General features: G+C 43.6%; 1 protein-coding gene across 2 annotated transcripts in view; it reads left to right on the top strand.

Annotated features, from left to right (window-relative positions):
- NUP155 (nucleoporin 155) overlaps nt 1-12,358 on the top strand; it is a 59,359-nt gene that overhangs the window by 22,774 nt on the left and 24,227 nt on the right. For both annotated transcript variants that reach the window (XM_030567830.1, XM_030567831.1), the window contains exons 15-21: nt 1,616-1,710; nt 2,319-2,407; nt 7,681-7,743; nt 7,835-7,985; nt 9,923-9,989; nt 11,583-11,701; nt 11,921-12,024. In XM_030567830.1, the coding sequence (XP_030423690.1) occupies nt 1,616-1,710; nt 2,319-2,407; nt 7,681-7,743; nt 7,835-7,985; nt 9,923-9,989; nt 11,583-11,701; nt 11,921-12,024 (688 nt within the window). The remainder of the gene's footprint in view (nt 1-1,615; nt 1,711-2,318; nt 2,408-7,680; nt 7,744-7,834; nt 7,986-9,922; nt 9,990-11,582; nt 11,702-11,920; nt 12,025-12,358) is intronic.

The raw sequence follows: 12,358 nt of genomic DNA on the forward strand, positions 1-12,358 counted from the left end.
GGGTCAGGGCAGTCAGGGGACCTGGAGCAAGGAGGGTCCTGTGGGGGAACAGTTAGGGTGGGGGGTCTCTGGAGGGGGTGGTCGGGACGAGCTGGGGGGGTTGTATGAGTTTGGAGTTCTGGGGTCATGTCAGGAGGCAGGAATGTGGAGAGGGGTTGGGGCAGGCAGGGAGTGGGGTGGTGGGGGATTGGATGGGTCGGGAGTTCGGGGGGTCCTGTCAGGGAGCAGAGAGCGGTTGGATGGGGCATGAGAGTCCTGGGGGTCTGTTTGGGGATGGGGGTGTGGATAAGGGTCAGTGCAGTCAGGGGACAGGTAGGAGGTAGTGTCCAGTCTGGGGACAAGGAACAGGGAGCCTTAGATAGGGGGTGGGGTCCTGGGGGGCAGTTGGGGGCAAGGGACCCAGGAGGGGGAAGTCAGGGGACAAGGAGTAGCGGGGTTGGGAGTTCTTAGGGGGGCAGTCACCCAGCCCTCTCCCCTGAGCCCTGACCCTCCCCCCCACACACACACACCACGCCCTCTGCCCTGAGCCCCGCACACCCCCCAGGACCCTGCCCTGAGACCTATACCTCCCTCATACACACCCAGCCCTCTGCTTGACTCCTTCATCTCCAACCCTAGCCCTGACTCTGGCACCCCCACTCATACCTAGCCCCCCCTCTGCCCTGACACCTCCAGCCCTCTGGGTCCTGGCTGCCGGCCCCACACAGTCCGCTGCTGGTCGGGGGTTCTGGCTGGCTTACTCTTGCCAGCCAGGGTCCCGGCCACAGGCCTCGCTCAGCCCGCTGCCGGCCTAGGAGAACAGAACTCCAGACCAGCAGCAGGCTGAGCGGGCCGGCAGCATAAGATCGACATTTTAATTTCATTTTAAATGAAGCTTCTTGAACATTTTGAAAACCATGTTTAGTTTACAATACAATAGTTTAATTCTATAATATATAGACTTCTAGAGAGAGACCTTCTAAAAACATTAATTTAAGGTTTCGCGTGTATTACCGGCACACGAAACCTTAAATTAGAGTGAATAAATGAAGACTCGGCACACCGCTTCTGAAAGGTTGCTGACCCCTGATATAGATATTTATCCTTCTTAACTAACTTAATAAACTCACATTTCCATATGAGTATATTACATCTTATTTATACCGATAAAACAGATTTTTTCCATATATTTCATCTACTGCTAACTTCTTTAACCTGCCAAAAATTAAGAACATTCATATAATGCTTTCATGAATCACTTTACCTGCCACAACAGGATCTCTTACTGTGACTGACTATTCCTTTCTGTTTAACTGACGAGACTCAGGCTATGTCTACACTGGAAATGCTAGTATCACTGTAATAAATCCCCCTCTCCAAGAAATGGTAGCTAGATTGACAGAATAATTCTTCCTGGTTCAGTTTAACTACATCACACAGGGCATGACATTTTTCACAGCCTGATTGATGTAGTTAAGCTGACCTAATTGTAACATTGACCAGCCCTTAAGTCTCCTCACTGTTGAGGCAAACAGAGCCTTGAATATTTTGTGAAGGATCAATAAAACTGCTTCAAACTTTTTAACACCACGGTCTAAATTATTGTCACTCTGATAGAAATCATGATTTCCTACAGGAGGACCAGGCCTGTGCCACTTGCCTTATCATTGCCTGCTCTACTGCTGCTTGTGATAGAGAAGTGTCTGCCTGGGCTACCCGAGCATTTTTCAGGTAAGTTTCATTTAATTTGTAGATTGTGCCTTGATTTTTATGTTTAAAATCTAATGCCACTACAGCCACAAAGGAATGCTCTTGCTGTGTTTACAGTGGGCAGGAACTGTTTGAGTTCTGTGTAAATATTATTTTAAAATTAGTGTAAACGTTTAACAAAGTAATGTGGAACATGCATTTTAAATGCAACTGATCATGCATATCTACTTAGTTAGAAGTGAGTATGAAACTTTTTTGTTTTTTAGAAGTTGTAACTTCTGCATAAAACTCATGCTCTCCCCACAAAAAAAATCAACAAATAAGAAAGTCTTAAATGTTAAGAAAAAGCATGTGGAATTGACCATCTAATTTGTGTCTGTAATAGGATAATGACCTGTTGTTAATCTAACTTGTAAGTATTCAGTTTCCAAATTTGGGTGCACAAATCAGTCACACAGTCACAAATACATTTTTCTGAAAATTTTAGGTCAGTATTTTTAACTTGAGAAATGAAAAATTGCATTATTTTCTGTTTGTTTAACCCACATTTTAATAAAATAAAGCCTGAAAATCAGGTGACCTAAGTATGTGATATGCAAAGAAGTTAGTCTTTGTCCGGCATACCTTAGGTATGGCGGAGAAGCACAGATGCGATTTCCATCAGCTTTGCCTCCTCCAAGCAACCTAGGACCAATTTTGGGTTCTCCTGTTCCTGCTAGTGAGTAGCAAACGTTTCACTGATTTTTTTTATCTGAATTTTCACAACTTCTTGTACCTTTACCCTTTCTTATTTATATGAAATATTTTCCTTCTTTTCATTCACTGCCTCAATTCCAAGGAATAAATCTGTTAATTATCAGGGTTGAGTTTTTCCATTACTTTTCTGTTTAATTATTTTGGATTTAGGGGTTCACTGATGTGATTCTAAAACATGTCCAGGTGAGTGATGTAAGAAATGAGAAGTAAAATAAGTTAACTGTTAAGATTTTTGTAGCCGTTTTTCCCCTTCCTAGGCATCTGCCCCAACACACGGTTCTTGTTCAGTCTTCAGTGCCACAAGAGAACTAGTTCTGTTACCTGGCCTGCCTTAACCCCCTTTGAACTTTTAATGTGATGCTTATTAGAGGGAAGGGCTCTCTGTATTATTCAGATCCAAGTGAGGAAGAGGGGTGCTGGATCAATTTTTATGGTGAGGGTGCTAGGACCCATTGAACCAAACTATAAACAATGAAAACCACTTCAAGCCTGGGGGTGCAGCAGACCCCCTAGTTCTAGAACCTGTGGTTATGAAGTGAGCAGATTTTATGCAAACATCTACAAATAGAACCTGATCTTAACCCGCAGTGCCCCTTTATTCCAGTCATAACCAGTCTCTACATATGAAGTCTGTCGTGATTAAACAAAGAACTCTGATTATACCTATCAGGGTTCCCTCCCCACTCTGAAATCTGGGTACAGATGTGGGGACCCATATGAAAGACTCCCTAAGCTTATATTTTACTAGCTTAGATTAAAACTTCCCCAAGGAACAAATTCCTTTTCTTGTCCTTGGATGGTATTGCTGCCACCACTAAGTGATTTGCACAAAAATTCAGGAAAGGCTCACTTGAAGTCTCTCTTTCTCCCAAAATATTCCCCCAATCCCCTTCATCCCCTTTCCTGGGGAGGCTTGAGAATAATATACCAACCAGTTGGTTAGCAGTGTGAGCACAGGCCAAACCTTTTATCTTAGGACACTGAAAATCAATCAGGTTCTTAAAAGGAAAAGGAAAAGAATCACACCTGCAAAATCAGGATGGAAGATAACTTTACAGGGTAATAAAAAGATTTTAAACACAGTGGATTCCCCTCTGGCTCAGCTTCACAGTTACAGAAACAGAAATAAAACTACTTCTGTAGCATAGGAAAATTACCAGCTAAAACAAAAGATAACCTAACGCATTTCCTTGTCTCACTTACAATTTCTGTAATTCTTAGATGGATTATTCCAGGTTTATTTTCAGGAGATGTTGTCCCTGCTTGGCTTCTCTCTCCCTCTGGAGAGGTAACAAACAAAAAGGGCCACAAACAAATCCTCCCTCCTACCCACCTCCCATTTGAAAGTATCTTCTTTCCTCATTGGTCCTTTTGGTCAGGTGCCAACTAGGTTATTTGAGCTTCTTAACCCCTTACAGGTAAAGCAATTCAGTACAGCTGCCCAGGAGGGATTTATGTTACCCATATCTCTCTGTTTCTGACAATACCATTAAACTAAATTTCATCTGATAGAATTTTAACCTAGCTCTCTAAAGGTGAAGGACTATTGAGTTAACTTACAATGTCCTCTAGCCTGATCTGACACACAGTTTTGATTTTTCGTAAAATAAAGTAGTACGACAAAAAGGTTCTGATATTGTTATGAGAGAGAGAATTTCATTGAGTGTATAGAACACAATCGAAGACAACAGGTTCCATATTCAGCCCCATGTCTAACTGAAAGGAAGCATTTGGGAAAGTGCGTTGCATTGGGATGAGGCCTATTGCAATGAATAGCCCTTTCCTTTAATACTCTTAGCTGTGGTTTATAAAACACAAAGGAATTCAGCCATTTTAAATGTTCAGTTAGTTACACTTTCCAAGCTTTATGATTTTGCCTAATATAAAGCTTATGCTGTGGAATAATATTCTCCCAGCAACCTGTGGTAGGAAGAGAATATTTAATTTCTGTTTATACCCTGGAGAAGCAGGGTTTGGTTGTGTGGAAACATAAATATTTTTTAAAATAAATTTTAGTGCATTTGAATTTATACAGTGCCCAACAAGATCTCTATTTGATTGCCTAGTTTGGGTTTGGGATGTAACTGTTCAATTTTGCAATCCCTTAGCCCAAATCAGAGCTCTCAAGTAACTCTAACGTAAAGAGGTTATTTGAATCACTGTATTATGGGAAGCACTGATACTGCCTGATACTTTTTCATTATGAGTCTGTTTTCAGTTTTTTATAATTTTTGCCAAACTTATTTGGGCTGAAATTTTCCATACCAAGTATCTGCCTAAAGCTGATTTTTTTTTTTTTTTAAAGATTCAGCTACAACATTTCAGCCTTTTCCAAGAATGAGTTGTAAAATTTTTGCCTATGTTTTAAACAAACAAACATTACAGTTTTGTTGAAAAGCTCTAACACCCCCATGCTTTGGAGCAGGGAATTGGAATTTGGAAGGGGGTTGCCCTGCTGTTGGAGGGTGTGTTTTTTGCCATCCCTGTGAAAATTTGCCAAAACTTGGTCATGTTACAAGTGTTTGAAAAATCTTGGTTCACACTTGCCCAGAAGATACTTGTTAGTTTGGCAGCTAAATTCTTTGAGTCCCTCTGCGTCTTCTCACCATTCCAAACTGCAACTAGGCTGCACATATGCTGTCCCCACAGAGCAATAGCATGTGGGCCCTCCCAGAGCTGAGCAGGAATTTTCCTGCAGTTGCTCCTCCTTGGTGTCAGAGGCTGCTGTGGTGCAGGGCACCAGAATTGAGATCAGAGAGACACCCTCCTATGCTTTCAGTGCTCCCCTGTTGGCTCTAGGCAAGGGGTGGGCAAACTTTTTGGCCCGAGGACCACATCTGGATATGGAAATTGTATGGCAGACCGTGAATGCTCACAAAATTGGGGGTAAGGGTTCTGGCTGGGGGTACGGGCTCTGGGGTGGGGCCAGAAATGAGGAGTTCAGGGTGTGGGAGGGGACTCCGGGCTGGGGCAGGGAGAGTGGAGTGCGGGGGGCGGGGGGGATGAGGGCTCTAGCTGGACATGTGGGGTGAGGCTGAGGATGAGGGGTTTGGGGTGTAAGAGGGTGCTGTGGTCTGGGACTGGGGTTTGGAGGACGGCTGGGGGATCAGGGCTGGGTCAGGGGGTTGGGGTGCAGGCTCCTGGTGGTGGTTACCTCAAGCAGCTCCCTGAAGCAGCAGCATGCCTCCTCCAGCTCCTGTGCGGAGGCACAGCCAGGCAGCTCCGCTGCATGCTGCCCTGTCCGCAGACACCACCCCTGCAGCTCCCATTGGCCGTGGTTCCCAACCAATGGAAGCTGCAAGGGCAGCACTTTGGGTGGGGGCAGCATGCGGAGCAGAGTCCCTGGCTGCCCCTACGCATAGCAGCCAGAGAAGGGGACATACTGCTGCTTCTGCGAGCTGCATGGAGTGGCCCTCGACCCCGCTCCCCAGACAGAGCTCGAGGGCCGGATCCGGCCCATGGGCCATAGTTTGCCCACCCCTGCTCTAGGCTGTGCAGAGGAGGAGGAGGCAACCTGACTCAAATGCAGAGGGATGAACAACAGGAAGGGGTGATGGAGTGTGGGGACAGGTTAGAAGCAGCAGATGAGAGAAAAGATAAGCAGGAGTAGATGGTTATGAAGGGTGGAGGAGGATCCCTGAAGCAAGGGATGATAGGAGCTGAGAATTAACATGTGGGGCTGGACCTGTAGTGCAGGAGAGGAGCTGAGAGCTGGGGATTATGGGCAGGAGATGAGGTGGGGAACAGGAGTGGGGCAGGAGTAGGAAAAGATGGAGATGGACAGGAGCCAAAGAGAATAACAGCTGGAACAAGAGCTGTGACTGAGAGAGAGGAGTAGAAGGGGTCAGGGAGAGGCTGGGGAAATGGAGGATAAAGGCCTATAACCATCAGATTGACTCCCCTTCAGAACTTGTAATTTACCCATTCCCAATATTCCTTAGCTGTATACAAGACAGCAATCAGAGCCACTGGCAAAGTGTGTGTCTCCATTCCCCTCTGGTGGCAGATTGACCCAGAAGATAACAGCTTTCTCCTGCTATGAGTTACTCCATTAGCTCAAGTGGTAGAGAACTATACTGTAGATCTAAAAGTCTCAACCCTATTGGTGACCCGAGGGGGCAATATGGTTTCATGTGATGAAATTGTTTTTTTTCTTCTCAATTCTTTGTTACTTAAAACAATTAGGAAAAATCATCTTGAAAATATTAAAAGAACATTAAGGTTGCAAAGTCAAGCACCTTAATTAAAGCTTGCACAACCTTAATTTGGCCCCTTATGGGTATGCCTTATGACACAATCTTTAATTACATGATCACTTCTTGTTTTCTCTGCAGTATCGTGCCTCATTCAGTGCACAGGGTGAACCTGCTTCGGGAATGAATCAGGGTTGTGTAGTGAAGGAGCCTGTTGTCTGTAGGAACCCTGCCTCATTTATTGCAGAAGTTGGGAGGTGGCAGGAGAGGATGGGTCTCATGGTTAAGACAGTTGAATGTCACCCTGGAGAGTTGAATTCTATCCCTGCCACAGACGTGTTCTATGTGTTGCTGGGTAAGGAACGTAAACTGAATTTTCCTATGTGGCTATTGTGTGTGCCTCTTTTTCTGGGTACTCCACTTGAGGTGCTTGTTGTCTGGTTTGGAGAAGTGATGAAAATTCACGGCTGCAACTGAGGTCAATGAAAGCCCCGATCTGAATGTACAAAGTATTATATAAGGCTTTCGCATCCTGAAAAGGTCAGGCCCTAGGCTTTGCAGATTGGACACCTAAAAATAGTTGACACTTTTGACAATTTTGTCTTTAATGTCTGGCCTCAGTTCCCAGGTGTAAAATGGGGATAATACCACCTCACCTCACAGGAGTGTTGTGAAGAGAAATTCAATATTTTTTTAGCAATGAGAACACCATAGGAAAGTCCTTGTGTTTGGTTCTGAATTTGGATTGTGTGCAGTTAATGAGGCATAATTAGGATAAAAAGAAATATTAAATAGCTACCCATTCAGTGAGTATAGACCATTCTGTGCACCAAATGAGGCAAGAGTTAGTCATGTAATTAAAGACTTTATGGTAATGGATATGTACAAGGGGCCAAACCTAGGTTGCATAAGGTAAATTTATTTCTCATCTTTCTTAACTTCTGGATGCTTGACTTGGCAATCTTAACGTTCTTTTCATATCATGGGTTTTTGTTGTTGTTTTTGATGCAATAGATGTATATATTACTTTCTTTCATCTTAGGTTCCCCTATGCCTATTGGCAGTCCCTATCCTAATCCAAGCTTTTTGACAACACCAGCACAAGGTATCTTATTTTTTCATTTTTTGTTGTTTTCTCAACTAGATTTATTTTTATAAAAAATAATTGGATTAATCTATGTGTGTCCCTGTCCTAGGTTTGCCCCCTCCTAGTATGTCAACCCCAATGTTTGCTGCAGGCAGTTCAGTGTCTCAGGCTGGTGCATCCATGAGTGGTATGATGGGCCCAGAGATAGTGTTTTCAGGAAAACACAATGGCATCTGCATATACTTCTCTCGAATTATAGGGTGAGTTGTTCATGTAGAAGATGTTTTGTCACTCAGTTCATAACCAGTCTTTCTGTCCACTAATGGAGTAGTATTTGCTTTTGATACTGTATTTACTGTAATTTAATCATTAAAAAGTGTGTATTTGTGACTAATGTAGGGAAATTAGTCTTACATGCTAGCTTCTCACTACAAGAGTGTAGTTAGCCATTGTAACATATGTGCAAAATGTCGAATTTATTGGTTCCCTTCCCTCTCTTAGACCTAATAGTACCCAGGTTATCTCACAGAGAGTATGTCATCACGCATAATAGACGAAGCAGGTAAAGAAGGAGTACACCACAGCAATTTCTTGTTCTACTTTCTCCCTTACTGCTTCCTTCCCTTCCTGTTCATATGGGTTCTGTTATCTCATTCCCTTTACAGCTCTGCTAATATTGCATTCTGTGGGTGAGCTGGGCAACAGATCTACTTAGGCCCTGACCCTGCAATGGGCTGTCTACAAGCACAGACCCCTGCAAACTCGTTTCTTAAGGTCCAGTCCTGCAAGTTGCTATTTGCTTTCAGCTCCTATTCAAGTCTGTAGGAAACAAGAATGCTCATCACCTCACAGGACTGAGCCCCTAGATTGTAGCCTTCTGGTTAAGGGATTTTTAAAAACCATGTCCTATTCTGAGCAAGCTGTTAGTGCTTACCAATAATAAATAATGGTATTATTGATCTCTAGTATGCTAGAAGATAGCACTGCAAAAATGGGGATTTTGGCAAGTTTTAGCTTGCCCTCTCACCATGTGGTAGAAGGAGGCCTGTTTAAGAACAGAACCCTCTTTGGTACTCTAAAAGTACTGCCTTTAAGAAAAAAAATGTGTATTATGGCATATATTAGGGGTTCTGAACTTTTTTCTTGCTGAGGTCCCCCTCAACATGCTATTAAAAATGTCGTGGCCGGGCAGGGGGGAAATGGGGGGCTCCAGGCCAGGGCATAGGCCTAGTTTTACTTCTGTTGAGGGGAGGGGGCAAAGGACTGGCAGGGCTCAAGCCAGCTCTGCACAGCAGGGTCCAGGAAGGGAGTGCAACCTCCACCCCCTGACTCCCTCATTAGGCCACTCAACCTGTCTGGGCTGTGGAGGGATGCAACCAAAAAATATAACTCAAAGAGGAGACTCAGTTCAAAAAGTTTGACAGCCGCTCAGGCTGCCGGGACAGGGGTAGCTCAAGGTGCAGGCAGGGAATAGCTACAGGCTGTGTGGGCAGGAAGTAGCTCAGCATGCAGGCAGGGGGTAGCTAGGGATTGTGTGTGGGCAGGGGAGTAGCTCGGTGCAGGCAGGGGGTAGCTAGGTGCTGGATGGGGGCTCCCAGCGCAGCTCCCAGCTTCAGCAGGGCGGGGGGCACTAGGGCTCCTAGCTTCAGCCCCCATTGCTCCTGGCTTGGTGGGGGAGAGGTTTGCCAGCTCAGCCCCATGTTGCTCCTGAAATCGTAGCCTTGCGGGCGTCCGCCGGCTTCAGCCCCACGCCGCTCTCGGCTTCATCACTGTGGGTTAGGGCACTGGATTTCAGCAACAGGGCTCTGTGGACCCCCAGTTGAGAACCTCTGGCATATATGATATTTGTCTGCCTACTCTCTTCAGCGACTACTATTAGCTTATGTGTAAAATAATTTGTGGAAATCAAACCTAGTGTTGTTAAAGCACATAAAGAGGTTTTGTTTCTTTAATTGTAATTTCTATCTACCTAATTCTGAAAGGTACAGTTGCTATACTCATGTTTTTTATGAATCAAGACCCTGATTTTTACAGGTTGACTCTTTGGGTTGGATTCACGATGAGGGGAGGGTTCTTTAATTCATAAACACTGGCAATTTGTATTAGAAAATGGTTTAGAAAAGAAACATTTTTTCAAGGCCAATGGCATTTTTGTTAATTTATTTGGTGTTTAACATACTATTGTCTTGTATTTCAGAAATATTTGGGATGGAAGTATAGTTGTTGAGAGAGTTTTCAAGAGTGGTAACCGAGAAGTTGTTGCAGTAAGTGGGAGATTATTTGGTCTTTTAAAATCTTCCTTAAAGACTTTATTTATTTCTCTCTAGCACTTTTACATGTCCTCTCTTATCAGTGACACTGCATTGTGATACTCATGGCATTTTAGCAGAAACAATAAATATTTATTGATTGTGTTTATTTTTTCTTTATAGGAGGACTGGGAATGGGATGTAAAATCTTTCCCGTCTAAGTTACTAGTTTTAAGTTTTACACAAATTAGTGGTGCCTAAAAATTACTAGCTGGTATGTTTGGTGAGTTGTGTGAAATACATTGGTCTTATCTCCTATACACATTATTTCAAAAGAAAACCCAAACTAGTTTAGTGCATCTTGTTTGCTTTGCTGACAGCCCCAGAAGAATGGCTGAGCAGAAATTGCTCTAATGCTTTGTGCAGCGTCCTAGCTTGTGACAGACTGAGTCAACAGAAGAGCTCTGCATGTCCATTCAGACCTTTGCAAGCTGCCTCTGTTTTTATTTTTCCAACAAGAGAGAATTTCATTTCCCAATGGTGTCAGCTGGCACTAATATTCTCTTTAAAAAGGCAAAGAAAATTATATATAATATGCATGCAAATGTTCTAATAAACAAAAATCTTCATAATCTCAGATAGTCCAGTCCTGAGCTTCAATTTAGCCCATGGGGCAAAATGTGTAGAGGATTTCTGAGTGGATAAACTTCTAAGTACTAAGCTAATGCCAGCCTTATCTTCTTATTCAGCCACATTTAGGTTTGGGCTGTGGTCTTCAGGTGGAACATGATAGTTAAGGCTATGATTTTGGCATGGAAATTTTTGTAAGTTTCATGGCAAAGTTGTGGGGAGGGGGAAGGGGAAGAAAAGTCACGGAAAGGTCACCAATAATGTAGTTTTTGCTACATCAGCATGCACACAGGCTTTTAAGTCGTAAAAGCAAGTTTACCCTATTCTAGGCTTTGCAGCCGGGCATACATGGTTGAAGTGCCACTCAGGTTTGGCATGTCCTCCCCTCATCTCCATCTATATGCACAAGACCTGAATGTCATGGTGACCCATGTACTCCACATTGCTATTGGAGCTAGTGGGGAGCCAGGTATGTGTGCTGGAAGGACTGCAAAAGTCCAGCATGACCATTCTGGAGTCCCTTCCTCCACCACCTTGTTCCCCCCTCCCACTTCTTATCCTCTCTGCTGGTGAGCCCAAGGTCCTCGGGTGACGGATCCATCCCAGACTCACTCGGTCCCCAGCATCAAAAGGCGCTGCCGCTGCAGTTCTGGCAGGTGAAGACCCCCCGGTCTCTGGCACCTATGGAGCCAGGCCCAGCATCATGCAACAGGAGCTGTCGCTGCAGAGTGAATGTTGTATGGGTTCCTGACAGACTTCATTCAGATTCATGATTACTGTGAACACCATGACCTCTATGCCAAAATCATAGCATTAATGATAGTGCATTAACTCCACATAGCACCTTCAGTATGTTGTCCTTTTGATAATATTGTCCGGGTGGTTTTTATTCTTTAATGACCGTTTCATATCTCTCAGCTGAAAATTTAAAAGTTTCAGAGATTTGAAATGTAAAGAAGCCCCCTCCTTCTCTTGCAGATTGAAAGCAGTGTTTCATCGCACATGCTAGAATCTGTGTTACAGGAACTAAAAGGTTTACAGGAATTTCTGGACAGAAATTCACAGTTTGCAACAATAGGAGCTCTTGGAAACCCAAGGTAGGATTTTATATGCTTGGTTTACAAAGGACATAGAAGTGTTACTGTTTGAAAATTATTCCATATAGATAAAACAGTGCTGTTCATTTTGCCTTAAAGTGTTCCTTTCCTCTCTAATAAAACATATCAACTCAAACACTCAAACTTAGTTTTAGTTTCTTTTTAAATAAATGTTCAGGGTTTGCACTAATAGCTTCTTAATTTATATTGGAATTTCAGTTTTAGCACTCCTGCAAACCTGCAGCAGAGGTTACTAGGGTTCATGCGGCCTGATGGTGGAAGTTCTCAGCAAGTGCAACAAGAGCTCCAGAGGAAGTTCTATGGTAAGGGAAATACCCTTGAACAATGACCATCAAAAGGTGGTGCATCCAAATGCTAATCTCTCAGAGTTGTTCCAGTTAAGAGCCTGAATAAAAATGCAGAATTGGCTTCTGTGAATAAACTGTACTCAGAGATAAGAACTGTACAAAGAACAATGTAGTCTGGGTGACATCAACTGTTTACATTTTGCTCTTCATTTCTGACAAGATTATAATATTTTGTCAGTACCAACATTTCTGCGTTTATTTCTATGGGGAAATTGAAGTGGGCATTTCTGTATGGTTCCTTTGGGGATGAAGCTTGTGCCCGAATGTAGACATAGCAACACTTGCTGGT

This window comes from Gopherus evgoodei, chromosome 6 (assembly GCF_007399415.2).
Source record: "Gopherus evgoodei ecotype Sinaloan lineage chromosome 6, rGopEvg1_v1.p, whole genome shotgun sequence".
Taxonomy (NCBI): Eukaryota; Metazoa; Chordata; order Testudines; family Testudinidae; genus Gopherus; species Gopherus evgoodei.